Genomic DNA, 22,058 nt, shown 5'->3' with positions numbered 1-22,058 from the left:
AATTTAATACTGTCTCTATTTTCTCTATAATTATTACCAAATGATATCATGCTTTACAGGAAACCTCAAAGAAAATTATGGGGAATTATAGACCCTTAAAATAAAATGACAAAATCTTATTATTCAAGGATTCAGGAAAGCCAGTGATGATTTTTGAATAATCTTGTCCTACTCCTGCATATGCATAAGTCTTTTAGAGGGTAGGCAATAAGGCACAGGGAAGTTACTTACTGTCATAGTCATAGTCCCAGTTTGGCTTCTGGATGGAGTCGCTGTCTGAGACTGAGTTGGAAGGAGGGGGTGGGGGGAGGTTGGGTGCCACGCTGCACACGGCCACGGTCTTGCGGTGCCCGTGCACAGAGTCTGGGTTGAAGGTGCTGAACTCGGGATGCTCCGGGATGGCTGAGCCCTCGAATGAGTTCCTGTCCAGGTTGTTCCGCGAGTCGCTCGGAATGCTGGGAGTGTAGGAGATGGGCCGCACGGGGACCTGAGGCGGGATGTCGGAGTAGATGTTCTTGTTGAGTTTGGCGTCAAAGTAAGGTCTCTGGAGGAAGGAGTGAGGCACGTTTGAACCTCCGGGATGTTTGTCGTCGTTGTTGGTCTTGGACTTGCTGCGACACGCCTTCTTGCGGACGATGATGAAGAGGAGGACCATGATGAAGATGCTGGCGACAAAGACCACAATGCCGATCACCTCCTCCAGGCCGATGTTCCAGGAGGTGGAGATGAATTCATTGCGAACCTCTGCACGGAGTTCACACATCTGCCCGCTGAAGCCCAGCGAGCAGTTACACTTGTAGGAGCCGTACGTGTTCTGGCACTGGCCTCCGTTGGCACAGGGGTTCTTGATGCACTCATCAACATCACTCAGGCACCTGGACAATACATGGGAACGAGGTGAGAGTATATCACACACCACTGTTGCAAGAGAACAGACTTGTCAGGTTGGAAACATCATTAAATCATTAAGTGAGTTCAGTTCAATAATTTGAACTCAAAATGTACACACCTGTCTCCCTGGAAACCTGTTTCACACTCACACACTGGACCATCCAGACTGTCAATACACTTTCCACTGTTCTTACAGGGGTTGTCTCTGCAGTACGGCCCCAACTGGCACCTGAATTCAAAACAAGATTTCATGAGGATCCCAAAGAATCTCCAACTGCTGAGCTGTGTTCTTCATTGTGAAAGATTTGTATTCAGGAGTGAACTTGTGGAAAAGCGTATGTTGTATGTTGCTGTAGGATACATCACTGTGCAAATGAGCGAAGACATGATTACATAAATTACAGGTCAGCGAGTCCCTCAGACTTGAGAAATGCTGCTCAGGTTTCGACCTCAAATATAATCATTACTATTCAACATTAAATCTTACTAGTAAGTATTCATGTCAATATTAAATTAAAATGACTGCTATAGAGCATACTTTTAATTTTACCATTATCTACCTCTATCATGTCATTATTATAACAACCATAGACACGTGTGCAAAATCCCTCTATCTGTCACATCCAATGCTGAAGGTTTGTAGACAATGTTCAGAAAAAGTTGTGATACCTCTGTCCTGAGTACTGCCCTCTGCACTGGCAGTAGAAGTCCTCTGCACGAGGGACACAGGTGCCTCCGTACAGGCAGGGGTTGGAGGCACAAGGGCTTATGCCAATCTCACAGTGGGTGCCCATGAAAGACGCAGGACACTTACAGAAGTAGCCTGTGGTATGAAGAAGACAAAGAAGAAGAAAAAGGCAAAGTGAAAACACTGTTTCTGAAGTGCTATACAAATCTCAAACAAAAGCCAGTTAGGAAAGAAAAAGCTGTGGCTGTGTCAGAAATGTCAACAGCACAATAACTCAGCCATTATGTGCTAACCACAGTGTTGTTTGGCCTTTTTCTTGTAATTAATCTGATGTTATTGAAATTCAACACATCCTGCAGATGTTTTGGAGATGGTGAGGGATTATGGGTTTTAATGTGAAAGAGATGCAGAAGTGTTGAGTTTGTGTTAACAGCAAAGAGCACAGGGACACAGAAGGGAACACGTGTTCTTCATATTAATTAGCTTGCCTCTAGTTGTTCATCTTCAGCAGACTTTATGCTACCCCTTGTTGCAAGTAACAGAAAAGTAAAGCTCCTCTTAATCTCCTCCAGACATAAGAAAATGTAGGAGTACTCAAGCAGTGCGGTATACAAAAAAAAAAAAATGGAGAACTGGAAATTCAAATGAAGCGGCTTCAGAGGAAATGTGAGTGAGTGCAATGAGCTGAGCAGGACATTATGTACCTCCATTAGGCAGCGAGGTGCAGCTGCCTCCATTGGTGCAAGGGTTGCTGGAACAACTCTCAGCAGGTGCGAGGGCACAGCCCGGAGCCACGTCCACGATGTCCTCCAGCACAGCGTGGGCCCGGTGAGCTTTGGTGTTGAGAGGCAGCTCCTGGCCATTCAGGGCGATGGCCTCCATGCAGCCGCGGAGCCCGTTGGTGACAGGCAGGCTGCGTCCGAGGCGAGAGGAGGCATGCTGGCGTACGTGACCGCCAAAGTAAATACTGTTGTCAAGGTTGAGGGTACGCAGGGTTCCTGGCGCAGTGCCTGAGGCGGCGTGCACTCGGTCCAACACCAGCTTCGCATAGTTACCGTCTACCTCGAGCGAGACAGTGTGCCACTCCCCGTCGTTAACCTGCGCGCTGTGGACTGACACGAGGCCGGGGCCGCTGCCACAGTCGAACTTGTACTGCAGGCGGCCGTTCACAATCTGTTGCAGGGGCAGAAAATACAGCGTTAGAACATGGTGAACGGACTCGCACTTATATAGTACTTTTCTAGTCTTACTGACCACTCAAAGCGCTTTACAATACTTGCCACATTCAGCCATTCATTCACACACTCGTACAGGAGGAGCCGGGGATCGAACCACCGACCTTCTAATGAGTGGACGACCCGGTCTACCTCCTGAGCCGCAGCCGCCCCTGAACACTCAGTGTATATCAGACTTCATTAACACAACATTAAAACTTGTAATCAAATCAAGTCGCTGTTAGAAATCAATGTATAACGCTGTTTGAGATCACTCCCTGTCAGAGAATACGCCTGATTATTTTCCTTTAAGGGAGAAAAACAGCTTTGTACAACAATACAACTTTGCTTCATGCCTCTAAAACAAACATAGGAACTGTAGATATTAAAAGCCTTACATGGCAGTCTGATAAACAATAAGTGCCTGCCTGCTGGCCAGTCAGGTTTTAGGCTAAAGTCTGGCGTGCAGACTGCTGTTCCAGACAGACTCTAAAAGGAATGTGTGGAAAACTGCTTTCTGTTTCCCTCCCAGTACTAAAATAGCTCTTGTGTGTGAGTTTGTCAACCCACCACCACATTCCCATCGTCCCTCATGTGAAAGGAGTTTTTAAAAAATGGCTTCTTTTTTGGCTTGAACCCTTCAGCATAGTTAGCTGGTGGGATGGTCCCAAAGGAAGGCGGGTAGGTTGTGTGTTTCATTAAGCCCTTCTGATATGGAAATGCTTGGGTGGTAATACAGAGATGGGCTAAGAAATGTAGAGAGGTCGTCAGTCTAGACTTAATTATGATAAGCAAGGTCATCGTGTCAGTTTTAAAGAGGCTGGAGGAATAAATGTAGGATTACGGCTGGTTTAGACACACACGCACACACACACACAAACACACACACACTCACACACACACAACACACACACCTCGAGGATGCTGTAGTCCGTTCCTTTAGCATACATGACAGTAGCGTGGCTGGAGAATGTCCTGAGCCTCAGAGACAGTTTCATCAGCTCCTTGTTTTCATTCTCCATCAGATGATATTTCACGTAGCCGCTGCCGCTGAATGTCAGCGAGTGGCCATCTATGAGGTGACAGACATTTATTTAAAAAAAAAAAAAAAAAAGAAGAAAAAGCAAAGGACAAAGATATCTTGGGACACGGATAAAGAGGGGGGTGGTCTTACCAGAGCATTTGCCCTTCTTGCCCTCTGGACACACACAGCTGTATATGTTCTCTCTCGGATCCGCCTCACACTCCATCCCCTCAGGACAGGGACTGCTCTCACACAGGTTGTTCAGCATGGGACACCTGCCTCCTATGTACCAAAATACATCCACTCAGAACGTGAGTTCTAAGAGACAATAAATGTGTGAATAAATATGTGTGTGTGAATATGAGGTGTGATCAGCGTACCGTCACACTGGCAGGTAGCAGTTCTCTGGTGGCGCGGTGTAACGAAGCTGATGCGAGCCGTGCTGTAAGTGGACATGGCGGTTTTATCCAGGGAGATGACCTCGTCGCAGAAGCGCAGTGGGCAGTCCAGCCCGGCGCACAGCTTCTGCACCACCCGTATGATCCGGACCCCCGTCATCTCCTCAATGACCGCTGCAGAGGAGTTCAGCTTACGGAAGACAACCTGAGGATGAAGAGCAAAAGACTCAGTAAAGAGGAGCCGTGCTGAGATAAGTACTTAATCAATAGAAAATTCATCCACAGTAATGTTGATTATTGATTAATGACAGTCATTTATAAAGCAAAAACACCTAATATTCAAGGATAAGCTGAAACAGTTGACTGATCAGTCAATTGGCCGTAAACGAATCTGAAACTGCTTTGATAATTGATTAATCATTTCACATATTTTTCACAGAGGTGATAATTAAGTTTACTGCACTCCAGGAAGTCGGATCATAAACTTTCACTGTCACATCATCAGGTAAAAAAGTCATTTTTCAAGCTAAAATATCAAACATTTGCCGGTTGTACTTTTCACATGTGAAGATTTGATGCTTTTATTTGGCATGTATGACGGTCAATTTAATATTTTGGGGTATTGGATAAATAATAAGATAAAACGTGGGATGAGAAGATGTCATCATGAATTCTGTGATGAACATGTTTCACAATTTCCTGACATTTTATAGTCAAAAGCTTTTTTCGCTGTTGTATATCAAATATCTGTGGACTTTAGACTGATGGTGGGAAAGAAACCAAGCAAAACGAGTTTGCCATGTTTTCAGTATTTTCTGACATTACAGACTAAATGATTAATTGATTAGTCAGAAAAATTATCTGCAGATTAATCAATAATGAAAATAACACTTAGTTACAACCTTAAATGTAATCATAACATGTTCATTGATTCATCGACTACTTGCCCGACAGAAAGTTATTCAGCTGTTTTAGTGATTTTACAAACAAAAACGCCAAACAATCTGTAGTTCCAGGTTTTCAAAATGGAGATTTTCAGCTTTTCTCTCTTTCAATTTATTATAAACGGAATATTTTTGAGTTTTTGAACTGTTTGCTGAACAAAATAATTAAATGCATTACCTTGGGCCTCATGTTATATAGACTAAAAAATGAATTGATTGATGGTCGTTGCGGCCCAAATCATCCCCAGTCCCAAACCAAGCACCGTCAACTATAAATAAACTAGTAATTATCTAGACACATAAAAGCTAATTCTGCTTGATCTTACCTCCTGTGACTGGTAAGGGCTTCCAGATCTCTCTAGAGTCAGCAGCACGTCCAGATCTCCTTGCTCAGAAGGCTGCAGACTCACTAACTGCACCTCACTCCTCCTCACCCCAGCGATGTTCCTCAGTGCCCGCTGGAAGTTGCGCCAGTAGTCCCCGATAAACTCCTCCGGAGCGATATTTGCGAAGCGTACGGCGACAGAGTTGTCCAGGGCCTGACGAGCTGCTTGTCGAACATGCACGGTGACATCGGCGGCTGTGGTGAAGCGCCCGTCGGTCACCGTCACATTGAGTGGGTAGTGACCCACGTCAAGAGGCCGCAGGGCGATAACTTTACCATCGGAGGCGGAGACTGAAAACAAGGCACCGCCCTCATCTGCGGACGAGGAGTAGGAGGTGGATGAAGGGGCGAGGCTGTAGGTGAGGGTGTCGTAGATGTCTTGGTCAGTGGCGTGGATCTTGCCCAGGACACCTCCGGGGTATTCATCGCCAGCGGTGGAGATGAAAATGTCCAGAGGAAGAATGGCAGGGGGGTAGACGCTCTCCTCGATTATACGCACACTGATGAAGGCGGTGGAGAAGAGCGGAGGTTTGCCGCTGTCTGACACCTAATGTGAGAGAGGAGAAGGGAGATACATCCAAGTTTTTATCTGCAAGAATTATTTTTCCGACAGCAGAGGGCAATCAAGCTCTTCCACTGCTGACATTCATACTGTCAGCACATTAGGTATTAAAGCCATCATAACATATACAGATCGTGCACTTTAACATTCACACTGACACATGGACGTTCACCGGTTCTGCAAGAAAAACAAAAAAACTATAACTCAAGCATGAGTGTGCATCTTGTGTGTAACGAGACTTCACACTTAGATCTCATATTCCATCTGCCCACTCTTTTTTTTTTTCCCTTTGTTCTTTCCTCTAAGGTGACACATCAACAGCCAGCAACACACATAATCGTACCATAACAAACTTAAAGCAAATGTCTTTTATTTATGCTTCTAATATGAGATGCACTCTGATGCAGCAGCTTTATTATACTGCCTATTTCAATTCAGTCTTTTCATGCTGTTGTTTGCAAAGGCAAAATTTCAAATTACATTTAGCGGGATTAAAAGATGGAGACGCAGAGACAAACTCTGAATAGTTTGAGAGGAAAAAGAGGAAGAGATAGCAAGTGAGTGAGGATGGCAGAAAAGGTACAGAGAGGGAAAAGAGGAAAGACAAATACATCAGGTTGCTGTGGCTTGATGGTTAAATCAATACAACCTCTCAACTCTGGTTTCTCCTCACTGCTGTGACTCACCTGTGCTTGAAGTAGGTAGTGTTCTTTACTTCTCCTGTTCAGCGCCCCCATGGCTACTAGAGCTCCATGCTGATTGATGTGGAAAGCGTCGCCCTCGTTCCCATCCATGATGGCAAAGGTGAAAGGTGGGCCGTTGTGGGAGGCGTCCCGATCGGTTACGGTGAGCTGAAGAACACTTGTGCCTTTCGGTCGATTCTCCTGTGGGATACAAGAGGGGAGAGTTTAATATTTGTGGTGAGAGGAGGCGGTCGTCGTGAAGCTGTTCAGTTCTGTCATGTAGTACTGCAAATGTTTTTTTCAGAAGTGAGGATATGCACCCACAGAACACTGCTGATGTGGGAGAAATGTGTTGCAACAGTGACTGTCTGAAACTGTCTTCATTGAAGATCTGCTGGGACCATATTCTTTCCAGCCAAAAAAAGTGAAACTCTTCAGCAGCAGGTGGAAATGTTGGTGTGTCGTGTATGTTTTGCAAACATTCATGGTCTTTAGAGGAGAAATCCTATTCACTTTCAATCCTTCATTCTTCCCCTAGCACCACCTGCAGGTCCAAGTTTGAACTTCCTGAGAAATATCTCAAGGCCTACTGAATGGACTGGCACAAAATCTTATTCAACTCATATTCATGGTTTCCAGATGATGAATCCTAATGACTTTGATGACCCCTGACCTTTCTTCTGGCACCACAGAGTGGTTGACATTTGTGGTTCCGGGTGACATGAATTGGAATAACTCTGGTAATCGTTTTCAACTTTTCATTTAGTCTCACCATCTACGACTTTTGCAGTTGTAAAATCTAGTTTGTGTCAATTCATATTATGTTCTCTGATTGGTACTGGTGTTTGCTTCATGCCCTTGTCTAACAGCTGGTCCACGATGCTGCGAATAGGCTTGTGATGAGTAACAGTCAAAGGGACCGTCAGTTTCACAGTTAAGTCCTTGTCTCTTCTTTTCTGTGCATGAATGAGCTTCAGATGTGTCCCCGCTGTTGACTCTTTCAAGTCATGACTCAAAGCTCTCCTGATATTCCTGGTGATGTGTACAGTATGTGTGGGCCCTGTGCGTGTGTGTGTGTGTGTGTGTGTGTTTTCCTGTTCTGTTTTAGTGTGATTTTGTGCTTCACTTTGATCAAAGTTCCACAGTGAGTAAAGTAAAACCAGTCAGGATTTTTTTTTGCAGGGGCAGAGCAATCTTTTATCGTGAGGTGCTTGAGCTGTGTCTTCTCAGAGTATCTCATAAATTACTTTTTCAGTTTTCTAAACAGACAGGAAAATTGGAAACAGATCACCTTCCCTCTTACCTTTGGGATCATTATTTGTTCCTATTTTTTTTTTATTTCCCAAGCAAGGATACAAGTGCATCTCCTTTCATTTTTCTCAACTTTACACGTTTTCCCTGTACTAGAGTCAACCATTCATTATCAGCTTCAAATTTTCTGATAAATATTTTATCTGCATTCTTATACTTAAGATGCAGCCTATGTCTTTCAGTTTCTCCCTCTTCCTTACCTCTGTTACTGCTCCATCCTCCAACCTGCTTCTTGACATTCTAGTCGCACAGTCTCCCATTATTCCTCCCTGTTAATCCCTCTCTCTGTGTCCACTGCAACCCTCTCCCCCCTGCACCTCCCCCACTCTTTCCTCCTTTCATTCCACCTCATTTTCATGTCCTCCACACTGATCCATTCCCCCCCCCTCACCTGGATGATGAGGCTGTAGTTGGACTGGGAGAAAAGTGGCGGGTTGTCATTGACGTCTGAGATGTCGATGTTGATCATGGTGCTGCTTGAAAGAGGGGGCACCCCATTGTCTGAGGCTACCACCGTCAGAGTGTACCCTGAAGTCTGAGAGAGAGAGAGAGAGAGAGAGAGAGAGAGAGAGAGAGAGAGAGAGAGAGAGAGAGGGAGAGAATTACCATACATATGCAAAGCTGCTTTTCTAAGCAATAATGCAGTGGAGTTCGGTAAACAAGCTTTCCTATTAGGCTTGACATGACTCTGATTGGATTTCTGCATAGAGTGCAATTAGTTCCTCAGTGGATTAAAGTCTATGTGTACAGTCAGCATTGTATCTGCTGTTTCTCTTACTCTCTCTCTGTCCAGCTGGCGAGCAACTTTCAGTTCTCCTCTGACCGGATCGATGGTGAAGGGGCTGCCTTGGTTCCCGTCCACGATGGAGAAGCGTACGCGATCATAGGAAGGCCCATCAAGATCCTCAGCCATAACCTTTAAATCAATTAAACAATCAAATCAATGATCAATCAACAATCTTTGATAAGGCCTTTAACCCACAATTGAATGCCTTTGCCTGTATAGCTTATGTTAGCTTATATGTTTCAAGCTCTAAAAACCTATTTTCTCAATCAGCTTCTTCCTATGAGTGATGGGGTTTTACATGAACACACAATTATCTGCCACATTTACACCAAATCTGGTTATTTTACAGGAGGATTTCTATATTTATGTTTGTGTCTTTACTAGTTTCCAGTGGGCGGGATTCATTGGAAAAATGTGATGTCATATACCTCCATGCACCAATCAGGATTTAGCAACATTTGAATTAAAGTCTGATGACTGTTAGTGAGTTTTCACAATCCTAGTGAAGCAAATTAAACAGATTTTTGAGTGTTGAACTCTTAATAAATAAAAAATAAAGACATTTTTAATTAACTTAATCTTTGATTGTTGTTTAATTATGCATATGTATTTTTTGAGAAATGCAAGAGTTTTAAAGCACCACTGTAAAGCTGAAACCACCAATGGATTAATCGTTTAATCTTACTTTAATCAACAGAAAATTCATTGGCAACTATTCTGATAATCATTGTTATTTTTTGAGTGAATTTCTGAACAAAAGGGCAAAAAATGTAAAAGTTTTTCCAGTGTCTCAGACTTTTTCCTTCCCCTTGGACTCGGAGATTTTTCTCAGAATCTCAGAGTTGAGATTTTTTAATGAAACAACTCATTCATAGAGAAAATAATCAGATGATTGACAAACATCAAAATAATCGTTAATTGCAACCTTACTGTGGCAACGTCATACAGATACGTATGACCTTTTCCTTCCACACTCCTCCATCAAACACAATCACGCACACACACATACACACACACAGAAACACACACGATCTTAAAACCCACCAACCGTCACATATTGAAAGGAATCCCCAGGGAAATCAGCAGACAGTGAAGATTTACAACTATGAGACAATGGTGGGTATTAAAATCTAATTTCATGATCGATAATTTATATTCAGGTACATTAGACACAGATAAATGGCCGTAAGCATCAGTCTTTTATGGGGTAGGAGGAGAGGTGAGGTAGACAGGAATAGATGGAGTGAAAATTTTACATGCAAAAGGTAGAAAGCGCCTTATCTTGCATAGAGGCTTAATGAGTCAAATGCCTTTTAATTAAACTGTTTGAGCATGTGTGTCAGATAATGCTCGAGAACAGGGGTGCAGTGAGCATGAAGAGCATTGGTCCTAATTTAGCTGTGCCACCAGATGGTGATTTGCCACAGGTGCAGATACGTGATAGTGTGTTCAGTGAGTAATGGACAGAGAGGAGAAAACCTGTGAGGGAGTAGACAAACGACTGAGTGAGAAAGCAAACGAACCAACAGATTTAGCTGGGTGGAGAGAGAGTGAGGTGAGAGAGAGAGAGAGATGAAACATGTCTCTCACCCTGGATGCACTTTTATATTAATTATGGGTTATTTCTCCACAACAAGCACCTACTGTATGCAAACATAGTACGTATTTTCTTACCGCCATCACAGTTTTTCCCAGCTCCGTGTCCTCGCTGACAACAGCTGTGTACACATCCTGGCTGAAGACAGGTCTGTTGTCATTGACATCAGTCAGGTTGATGTTCACAGTGGCCATGTCGCTGAGCGGCGGTGAGCCACCATCTGTAGCCTCTATGGTGATGTAGTATTCATGGGAGACCTCATAGTCCAATGGCTCAATCACAAAGATGTCACCTGAGGACACGGAGACAGGAGAAAAGGCAGGAAGTTAGAGAGTGTGTTGGTGTCACATTATGAAAATTCTTACTGAGCACCATAATGATACAACAACATATACATAAAGAACACAACGTATTATGTCCACTCCTGTCATTACTTTAGTCAACTGGTTTATATTTCTACATGCAAACATTTTCAGATGAAATGCAACACAAACCACAAGTCAAATCCGTCACTAGCTCTCATTTGAAATTCAAAAGTTTGACCTGGCTCAGCTCCTTTAACTTGCATTAGTGCTTGCAGCTGGACAACAGAACAATACCCTATCCTTTTTCTTTGGTGCTGCGCTGCAGTTTTCCAGTCTCAAACAAAACAGGGTGCTGCTTTTGAAAGTTCTGAGTGAGTTTTATTTGTTTGTTTGCAAATGTCCACAAACAGGCTGAAGTGTCAGAGATACTGCCATTTTTGTCCACATCAGCTGCCAACAACGTAATGGTATGGGCGACGTCGCTCTAGATATCTAATCCTGTGGTCATGATATGTTCTCCTATCATGTTTGAATTTGTTAAATTCATTAAAATTAAATTTAAGTTTTTAGAATTCATTATCAAATTTAATTGTACAGGAAGTAGTACAGTACATCTATTTCATGCTACCACATACCTGTACGTGGGTCCACACTGAACATGCCGTGCTCATTCCCGCTGATGATGCTGTAAGAGATCTCTCCGTTAGCCTCTGTGTCCCGGCTGGCGGCCTGCACTCTGAGCACCTGTGTGCCCACCGCCACGTCCTCGGACACGGTGGCTGTGTATTCACGGTGCTCAAACACTGGTGGGTTGTCGTTGATGTCCAGGACAGAGATCACCACCTGGCACAGCGAGGAGAGACGCGGCGAACCCTGGTCGCTGGCACGGGCTTTCAGCTCATACACTGACTGCACCTCACGGTCCAGGGGACGCTCCAGGCTTATTACACCAGTGTGCTCGTCAATAGAGAAATATCCATCAGCGGAATTGACTAACGAGTAGAGGATGTCACTATTGAGACCTGGAATGAAAGAAAAAGGACAATTTAGTTTTTTTTTTTTTTTTTTATTGTGCAACATGGATCTTTTTTTATTGCATTTTGGCAGAGTAGTTATGATATGATACCTCTCAGTTTACAACCTGTCTGAGTGTCTGACCTCTCCTGTTGCTGAACAGACTACCCACATCCAAATAATTAGGCTGCTGAGTGAAGTGTTATCATCACCAATAAGCCTGATGGCCACATCAACAGAAACACTCCTTTAAAACAAGCATATCAATTCTTATATTGACGTATTGATCTGAGACTGATTAAAATCGTCAACCTCTATTCTCATTCCAAAGCATCCATCTTTCACACAGCCTCTGATAAAGCAGGAGCTGTAAACGTCTAATCCGTGCCATCCTCATAACTCATGTCCTCCCACTAGCAAGACGCTCCCAGCAACAAGACAGAGACGGATCACAATAATAATCATAATGCCTTTCTGCAGGTGGCCTCCATTTGAAATATGCTATTATATTCCCATTTATCAGGTAAGTCCCCCCCCACCCACCATCCTCCATGGATCTCATTATCAGGCTGGAGAGACCGTGGGGAGCCCTGCTTATACGCTTTCCAATCACTTTAATCTGGTTTGATCATCCTTGTGACAAATGCTTAATGGTGGAGAAGTGTTAAGAGAATTGTGTTGAATTATGATTGGCTATATTTCTTAGTGCATGCTATTATGATTGTACGCTCACGCCTGAATCATGTAATATTACATCAGAGCTGGAGTGATTAGTCGACTGACAGTCCATTAATTGGCATCTCCTTTGTCATGTATGACAGTAAACTGAATATCTTTGGTAATACATCAACTTGACCTCCTAAACCTTATAATAGGCATTTATGCTATTTTCTAAATAAACAATTCATTGGATTAATAAAGAAAAAAGTAGCAGATTAATTAATAATGAAAATAATCTTTACTTACAGCTCTATATCAAAGAGTGTTGTACATAACATTTATTCAGTGCAGATTAACTGCTGGCTGTTTTCAGACTTTATTTTGTGGACATCTGTAGTTTTAAGACATATTTTTCATTAGCTTCAATTGGATGCCAGACTGTCAAGAACAAGCTTGGCACAGAGAAGTGGACAAAGCAGAAAATGATTTAGTTCCCTTACGATGAAGCAGCATGAAAAATCAAATGAAGCAAAATAACAACAGCAAGGCAGTGCAGAGGGCGAAGGGAAACAGACAGATCCGGGCAGAGTGATAAAGGTCAGAGCAGAATTAAAGAAGGAATGTGTACTCGCATAACTTTAGTTTATCACAGATCAAGGGCACCAGTCTGGGTCTGATTGTCTGTCTGGTTCATAACCATTCCACACTGATAAGTGCTGCCTCTCAGAGATTGTAGCAGCAGGCTGAACTGAGGAGCAGCGATGTGGGTAACTATCAAACGTCTTCCAGCCAAATGGGCAGGCGGATCGCAGAGGGCTGTGGCACACAGCAACTAGTGCCAAGAACGGGTCCACACAGAGACATGGAGAGTCAAATATCGATGCAAGATAAAGCAACTCTTTTCTCTTAGGGAGAGGGTTACATTAGGCTTCGCATTTTGATGGTTGGCTGCAAGACAGTTGACTGGAGCCTGAGTGAACTGGGTCAAAGCTACAACGTCTATTTTTCTTGTACTCTTCGCGTGTCTGTGTGGGACTTGCCAGTTGTGCTTCAAGCCTGCACCTAAATCAAAAAATACTAGACACACACACACACACACACACAAAAAAAGAACTCTCAATGTGCGATACCCGTGAGTGTGAGACAAATACTAATCAAATCCCTCTCTGCTTCAACTCAGTGTAACTCTAAATAATTATTGCTCCTGGCTAAACTGCAGGGAGCACCTTTTTTCTCCACCCTTTCTTCAAGTACCCTTATCCTTGATATTCAAAATGTGAAGCTTTTTGTGCCAGAAAGCCTCAGGGAAGAAATATCTTAATACCTGCTCTTTCCAATTTTACCATTTAATGTTTCTCTCTGAGGGACCTAATTCTGGCTTTCCTTTCATTATGTCAGGCTGTCAGTCTATCCAAATGAGGGACTGGGAAAAAAGGGGGAAATAGAAAGAGAGGGTGTTGATTGTCTGACAGGAAGGAGGCTGAAATGGTTCTTTAAGCTAGAATGTCCTGCTTCGCTAAACTAAAGCTGTATTCTGGAGCGGAAGGTCCAAACGATTCCTGGATTAAGTCTCAAGGAGTTTAAATGACTGTTAAATCGCTCGGCTTTAAGATCTCAGTCTTACCCACGTGTAAACCTCTCACTGGTTGGCAATGCTTTTCTGAAAGGTGAAGACGCCTGAGATAAATATGAGGCCTGGTGGCTTTGCACCAGGCAAATGGAAAATTGCAATTATCCCTTTTGAGGATTCAGCTTGAAGAGAGAAGAATTTCATTAGAGTGTAATGGAGCTTTTAATTTGAGGGGTTTATCATTCATGAAATTCCACATTTGTTATCCCTCCCTCTTGCCATTTAGTGTAATGCAGTTGCATAATGGGAAGATAATAACCTGGGCATTGTTAGTCAGCACTGAGCCAAAACACATATGCATACAGTATACCATGAATCTAAAAAAGCTGCTTTAAAGTATTCTTGAATTATAAGTGCTTGCTATTTTATTGTGACTTTGAGTAATGAACTGGGATGCTGTTAATTGCATTTGAAGAATAATGTACAGGCATTTGTGAGCGTATTGCCTCATAATTAACTTTCTATTGCCTCAGCAGAAACTAAGACTGAATGGAAACCGATTATCCTGAGAGCTCCAAGCGTCTCCAAAGTTTAGCTAAAACATAATTCTGATACTTATTGATTCAGTGCACTGTGGCAGTAACGTTAGAGCAGCTACAAAATATTAAAGTATTCAAAAGAAGAACTCAAATGGAGATAATGACATTAAGACCCATATCATAATGATTACTAATTGTTTGTCTACCTCAAAAACAAAGATTTCCCAGTTATTGTGATGACCAAGCGCTGAACTGAATCCATTATAGTAGGTGCTGTATTCACTTTCTCTACTACACATCAGAAATTAAAATACCAGAATGATTTTTTTGGGGGAGTACAAGGTCGTAGTACAAGGTCGTGAAAAAATTGTGCCTGAGAATAAAGTGCCTCACCACTGTCGATATCGTTTGCCTGCAGTTTCGCCACGTATGTGCCCGTCTCTGTGTTCTCGAAGACTGTAAAGGTGTAGGGATCGGACGAGAACTGCGGAGGGTTGTCGTTGAAATCTTCCACGGTGATGTGGATGTCGGCCTCGCAGTACCGCCCTCCTCCGTCTACTGCCCGCATTTTGAACCTGTGCTCGTCTTGCTCCTCTCGGTCCAGGGGCTGTAAGGTCTTCAGCTCCCCTGGAGGTGAGACAGAACTATTTTGAACAAAATACACAGAGACATGTCCCTTCTACTCCCAGAAGAGTGTAAGAAAATTAATAATAACGAAGCCATTCCCTTGATAGACAAAAATACAATCTGTGCAATTAATCACAAGACTAAGTTTGTGTATAAGAGAACAAAACACTGTAACCCCCTCGTCTACTGTCTACTAACAAATTCAAAAGCATCTAAACAACTAATGGTTTTCAAGACAGAGAAGAGGGGGGAATAAATAAGTAATTGGAGCGCAAGAGGAGGGAGAGGAAGGCAAAGAGAGTGGGGCGATGAAGGAAAACATCAGTGTTGGCAGCTAAGATCAGCTTGGAATTGCGGCAGCCAACATTACCACAGCCTCTCTGGAAAACTCCAGAGCCTCTTGGCGGTCCTCATCTGCAATAATCCTACTTGTCTGCACCGAGAAAAAAAAAAAACATTCCCTCTCCATAACAGTAGCACTGCTGCTAGAGACTTAATACTGAGTGTAGTCAAATGACAGCTGGATGGCATTGTTGCCTTATTGTCTGTCTTGGTGTCAGTCTTTCAGCATATTAAGGCTGAATTTTGCTGTTGCTCAGGGATCTTGTGCAACAGCAGATGTGTTGCATGGCTGTTTAAATCTGCTGGCTTAGTTTGTTTTGTCCTTTAATGATTTTACTTTGCATTTGTTTTAAAAACAGGTTGGTGGTGATTAACTGGCATTGTTTTTTCTCTCCTTTTTCCTTCTTTCTTTTTTCATCCCAGCAACCAGCTGGGGTGTCTCATTTAGAAGGTCTCCCAGAAGACATTATTTGGAGGCAAGTATTGCAGCAATTCAATTGAAGTGTTAGACTCTGTATTTTGGCGCCACTGTGGCTCTTTCAGTTGCCCTGCAGGAGAATATTCTTGGCTATTTTAAAAAATGAATAAGTAAATAACAACTGGGCAAAAGAAAACTTGCTGGCCTTCTTCATGGATGATGATGATTTGCAAACCCACACACAGAGAAACACAAATATAAAAAAGCTGACATTTTGCAGAAGGATCACAATTCCTGAATCTTAAGAACATAGAATGTAAGACTGCTGTCATGCTGAGCTGCCTTTTTCATTTTGTGACTCGAAGCAGAGGGCCGTGAGTGATGAAAGACTTAAACATGAGTTTCCCAAATACTGCTCCCTGAAATTCAGAATAACCTGCTACATAGCTTGAATGAAATCCAACACAATGAATGAGGACACAGATGGCTTCAGAAAAGACAAATGAATACAATAAGAATTGGGATTTTACACTGACCACAAAACATCGCACTCAAGCCTGTTACCGCACAGATACACACCTGTATCAGAGTCAATGACGAACAATTCTGATCCAACTCCCTGGAGCTCATAAGAGATTTGGGCGTTTGAGCGAATGTCAGCATCTGTGGCAGCGACCTGCAAGATGAGCCTGCCTGCGGGGGAGTCCTCTGGGACGCTCTCGCTGTATAGAGACTGGGGGACGGATAGAGGAAGAGGAAAATGCAAGAGGGAGAGAAATTAAAGTGAATACTTGGAAAAAGAGGAAACAACAAACAGAACTGCTGAAATTACAACATAACTGGGGGGAAAGAATTATGTATACCTTTTCGCATACAGGGCTGTTGTCATTGGCATCCAGCACCTTGACCTCCACAATGGCTTTGGCAGTGAAGATGCCATCACTGGCAGTAATGTTAAGGAGATAATTGTCCTTCTCTTCACGGTCCAACGGCTTCCTGACAGAGACCTTCCATTCATTCTGAATGTGTTCGATGGCAAATTGGCCGAGCGGGTCCCCTCCTGTTTGGTGTTAAAAGGAATATAACATTTTAGAATGATCATCAGTTCAGAAGCAGGAAGCAGCCTGAGTCTTTAAAAGGACAGGATCTGTCCTCAATTTTTAACTCCAATTAATGATCTCTGAAATCATGTATCAAGTATTCAGCACTACTTCACAAATCGTTACTTCTAAATCAAACATGTTTGGTACACAAGCAAACCTTCAAGCCAAAAAAAAAAAAAAAAACAGCCGTATGTTGAAAAATGTACATGATCTAATGATAATTCTGGTTCCTGATTACTCTTGATATTTCCAGACTTGGCATAGTTCTTCATGCTTGCTAATTAGCACCAGAGGAAGTATTTTTCCCCAGTCTATTTCAAAGCATTATTCAGATAATTATACATTTCTGTATTATGATGACCTAAATATTTGCCTAGAGCTTGGGCAGATTAGGCAATAACTCAGACTCCTAAGAGATAATAGGACTGTGTAATGTTTCACAGATGAGATATTATCATCATATTAAGTGGCATAAACGGATAATCCCCCCCTAAGCTCTGTTTATGAAAAACTGTTACACAAAGGAGTAGGGAGTAAACTCTCTGGGCTTACTAATTATCTGTTTTGCAAAATAATGAACGCCCACCTGTGATGAAGTAGTTCACTTGTTTATTGATGTCTTCAGAATCGTCATCCGTGGTGCTGAGGATAGCAATCACCCCGCTGGGTGGAGGGTCATCTTCACTCACTGTGCCTTTGTAGATCTCTGCAGTGAAGCGGGGTGGGTTGTCATTCACATCGGCGACTGTTACTTCCACTCTGGTGCCAGTAACATGTTGGACTTTATCCCCTTGGTCTGTGGCCAGGACAGCCAGTGTGTATTTGTTCATCTTTTCGCGGTCTAGCTCTTTTAAAGTGGTCACCCATCCAGTTTCACTATTAACAGCAAACAGCTCTGAGATCTCCCGCAAGTTCTGTTTGGGGTCGAGGCTGTATACGACATGTCCGTTGGTTCCAGAGTCTTGGTCGGTGGCTTTAACTTGGATCACTTGAGTCCCACTAGGAAGGTTTTCCACAATGACAGCCTCGTAAGGGTCTGACTCAAAGACAGGCTTGTTGTCATTGAGGTCTTTCACTTGGATGTTTACGTTTACAGATGTAACTATGTCGTAGTTCTCATATTTTGTCTGGGCAACCAAAGTGAGTTGGTACCATTTGGTAGTCTCGTGGTCGAGGCTTTTCTGGAGTTTCAAAGCTCCACTGTCTCTGTCTACGACAAACACCTCATCTTCATTGCTCTCAAGAGTGTTTCCCCTCACAAGGCTGTACACCACTGGTTGCTCACTCTCTACCTGAATCACATCAATTTCTGTGCCAATGGGAAGGTCTTCAGCAATCGTGTAACGGTAATGTGGTTCAGCAAATTTGGGAATTGGGGTCTCTGGTGCAACAATCCTGATGTAAACCTGTACAACTGAATGTTTGGATGGATTCCCAGTATCCTTTGCCCTCACAAAGAATGCATAGAGCTCATTTTCAAGTCCAATAAGACTCTCTTTGGTTTCAACGACCCCAGAGGTTGGGTGGATTTTAAAGTTCTCCTCCACGTTTTCAACATCTGCCTCGATTGAATACTCAATGTCAGCGTTGCTTCCCTCGTCCATGTCTGAAGCAGCAATTTTAACCACAGAGGTTCCCCTTGGGACATCGGATGCAATGGTGGCTTTGTACTCAGCTGCTCTGAACTGTGGGGCATTGTCATTGACATCTGTGAGAATGACATTGACAATACAAAAGCCTACTTTTCCACCACCGTCTTTAGCTATGAGAGAAATAGGAATAACCTTCTCAACCGTGTTCTCACGATCAAGGCTCTCTAGAGTGAAAATCTCCCCGTTGTCGTTGACAGAAAACTTGTCCTTTGCAAAGTCATTGACAATCTGGTATGTTATTTGCCCATAAATGCCTTCATCATCATCTGTTGCCTTTGCTTCTGCTACCAAGGTACCAACAGGTGAGTTTTCAACCAGCTCTACCACATAGTCCAACTGAGAGAAGGTGGGGTTGTGGAAGTTGGCACCAATAACTGTGACTATGACAAGTGCTGAGCTTCTGAATACACCGTCAGATGCTGATACATTGAGGTTGTAAAGAGGCTGCATATGTGGCCTCCGATGGTTGGAAATGATGATGGCACCTGTGTGTTTGTCTATGACAAAGTTCTGATCTTCATTTCCAGATATGATTGAGAACTCCAACTTGTTGGAGTCTGAACTGTCGGCATCTGATGCTTGGACTTGAGTGATGAAATGTCCACGTAGAGCCAATTCGCTGATAGTGGTTTTGTAAGTGTGCTCTGTAAATACTGGAGCGTTGTCATTTAGGTCGGTAATGTCGATCGTCACGATGACATCACCGGAGAGGGCTGGAACACCTCCGTCCACAACGCGGACTCTCAATTTGTGCTGCTGGATTTCCTCATGATCGAGTATTTGAGCTGTAGAGATTGTTCCTGTGTCACGATCGATGGTGAAATAATCTGAGCTCTTCCCCTTTTCCTCAACCAACTGAAAGAACACTTCTTGGTTATTACCAGTATCAGAATCTTTGGCGTGAACTTGCAAAACTGATGTACCAATGACAGAGGCTTCCGAAATATTGGCATAGTAGGTCTTTGACAGGAACACAGGGGCGTTGTCATTTACATCTTCCAGTATGATATCAACAAACACATCTGAGTGCGCTCCAGTCAAAGAGTCTGTGGCTCTTACATTTAACTTATACGCAGGATGAGTCTCAAAGTCCAAAGGCTGAATCACATGAATGACACCTGTGTTGAAATCAATTGAGAACTGTTTGAAAGGATCTCCCTCAGAGATGGTGTACACAATACGAGGGCTCTCGGAATCATTGGCCTGTACATGAAGCACAGGCGTGTGTAACTGAATGTTTTCAGGGATTTCAATGCTGTAAAAAGGCTTCTCAAATACAGGCATTGCTCTGTTCACCACGGTTACTGGCACTTCTACTTCAGCCGAGAGTACCGGCTCTCCATTATCTTTTGCCATGACAACGATGACAAAGTCTGTGTTGAGTGACTCCTTCTCAAATTTCTTTCTGAGGGAAATTTCACCAGAGGGGCTAATTTGAAAGTGGTCCTGATGCTCTTTCAGGTGATAACGAATATCTGCATTTGAACCCATGTCCTTGTCCACGGCCGTGACCTGTCGGATGACCTGGCCTTCCTCTGCATCCATCTGGACCAGGGCATGATAGGGAAGGTTCACAAACATAGGTTTGTTGTCATTCACATCTTCCACGGTCACAGTCACTAAAACATGAGCCGTATCTTCAGATTTGTCCTCTCTAGTGACCTCAACAATGATATCAAATGTGTCCTGTGCCTCACGATCAAAAGGAATCCCAGTGGTCGAAATTACTCCAGATGTGCGGCTGATTTGAAACCTGCTGTCAGGGTTCAAAATTTTATAGAACAGAGGCTCGTTCACCTGGTTCCCAACAGCAGCAATGACTGCTAGTGTTTTCTTTTCCGACGAGTTTTCTTGGACGTAGGCTTTGTAGGACTCCCTGGTGAACTTCAGCTTGCTCTCCTTGTTTTCTTTCACGTTTATCTTTACTGTAGCAACAGTGGCAAATCTACCATCTGACACCCTAACCTTTAATTCATATCGACTCCTCAACTGTGTGACATTCTGAACAGAGATTACGCCTGTGATTGGCTCCATCTTAAATTTATCACCAATATTACCCTCGGAGATGAAGAAGAGAAGTTTGGAGTTAGGCTCAGAGTCTGCATCTGTGGCGTTCATTTTAATCACTTCCACGCCTTTGTATGTTGGCACTATGACAGTTGTCTCATACACTTCTTGGCTAAAAACTGGTGAGCAGTCATTAACATCAATTACTTCAATGGTCACATTGGCTGCAGTCTCTGCGAACAGGCGTGGCATTCCTAAATCATGGACCTGGACTGTGAAGCGGAAAACACTCCTCTGTTCATAATCCAAGGCTGTTGTAATTCTGATGGCTCCAGTGCTCGAGTCAATGGCGAAATAGTTGTGTGCGAAAGGTTCGACAATTTGATAGACGAGCATGGCATTTCGGTCGCAATCAGAATCAGAGGCACGAATGACGAAAGGAGTGTTTTCATAGGTCAGAACAACGCTGTTGACGGGAGCAGACTCACTGATTACTCCTTTGAATTCCCTCTGGAGAAATATTGGAGCATTGTCATTTTCATCCTTTAGGTGAATCTGAAGTGTTGTGTTGCTGGCAATTCCAGCCATGTTGGTGCCCTGTATGATGAGATTGTATTGAGAGGTGGTCTCATAATCTAAAGCTCTCTGGGTCACAACCACTCCAGAGTTTGGGTTTATATCAAATGCGTTATTGATGTTGCCATCCTTTATTTGATAGAAAACCGATGACTGGCTGACAGCTGTGACCAAGCACACAAAGCTTCCCGGGTGGGAAGATTCACTGACTTCTGCCGAGAATTCCTTTTCAGCGAACCTGGGAGCTGCATTATCAGAAACTGTTACCACAATGTGTACAGTGGCTGTAGTTGACAGTGGAGGTGTTCCATTATCAGATGCCTTAACAGTGAGTTCAAACAGGGTCTTGCTGCTGCGATCAAGCTCTTTGGCCACTGCAATTGTCCCGAGAACAGGGTCGATGGCAAATGAGTTTGCAACGTTTCCTGTAAGACAGAGAAGACCAAAGAATAATATGTTTATGTGGCTGTGCTAGAAATGTTTTTCATCCTGACCTGTGATGGCAACTAGGGCAGAACCAGTGTTTTACCATACATTGATTTATTTGTGGCAGCCAGCCACAATATCAACATTGGTATTGATTTTCTACTTTTTTTGCTATTTCAAATGGGTAAAATCTTATTTCGCTGCAGAGCTGAGCGCAGCGCATTAATTCGCTCAGCCCCTTCCTGCCTCCCCACCCCCTTCCCCTTCTGTCTCTCTCTAGAGAGAGAGAGAGGGAACTGCTCATGCAAGTGCAAGTGGATAATGTTAATGTTAAG

General features: G+C 43.3%; 1 protein-coding gene across 9 annotated transcripts in view; it reads right to left on the bottom strand.

Annotated features, from left to right (window-relative positions):
* Positions 1–22,058, bottom strand: part of fat1a (FAT atypical cadherin 1a) — a 74,411-nt gene that overhangs the window by 5,411 nt on the left and 46,942 nt on the right. For all 9 annotated transcript variants that reach the window (XR_008827203.1, XR_008827204.1, XM_056372554.1 and 6 more), the window contains 17 exons: positions 17,649–21,722; positions 16,823–17,019; positions 16,539–16,692; positions 14,966–15,199; positions 11,425–11,811; positions 10,562–10,776; positions 8,879–9,016; positions 8,492–8,635; positions 6,793–6,990; positions 5,486–6,091; positions 4,198–4,420; positions 3,968–4,099; positions 3,708–3,865; positions 2,284–2,752; positions 1,561–1,714; positions 1,010–1,120; positions 232–875 (listed from right to left, as the gene is read on the bottom strand). Coding sequence is in view for 7 of the 9 variants with exons in the window: in XM_056372554.1 (XP_056228529.1) it covers positions 232–875; positions 1,010–1,120; positions 1,561–1,714; positions 2,284–2,752; positions 3,708–3,865; positions 3,968–4,099; positions 4,198–4,420; positions 5,486–6,091; positions 6,793–6,990; positions 8,492–8,635; positions 8,879–9,016; positions 10,562–10,776; positions 11,425–11,811; positions 14,966–15,199; positions 16,539–16,692; positions 16,823–17,019; positions 17,649–21,722 (8,238 nt within the window). In the remaining 2 variants the exon portion in view is untranslated. The remainder of the gene's footprint in view (positions 1–231; positions 876–1,009; positions 1,121–1,560; positions 1,715–2,283; positions 2,753–3,707; positions 3,866–3,967; positions 4,100–4,197; positions 4,421–5,485; positions 6,092–6,792; positions 6,991–8,491; positions 8,636–8,878; positions 9,017–10,561; positions 10,777–11,424; positions 11,812–14,965; positions 15,200–16,538; positions 16,693–16,822; positions 17,020–17,648; positions 21,723–22,058) is intronic.

This window comes from Seriola aureovittata, chromosome 3 (assembly GCF_021018895.1).
Source record: "Seriola aureovittata isolate HTS-2021-v1 ecotype China chromosome 3, ASM2101889v1, whole genome shotgun sequence".
Lineage (NCBI taxonomy): Eukaryota > Metazoa > Chordata > Actinopteri > Carangiformes > Carangidae > Seriola > Seriola aureovittata.
The sequence above is the reverse complement of the archived record's forward strand: the minus strand, read 5'-3'. Positions and strand labels throughout refer to the sequence as shown.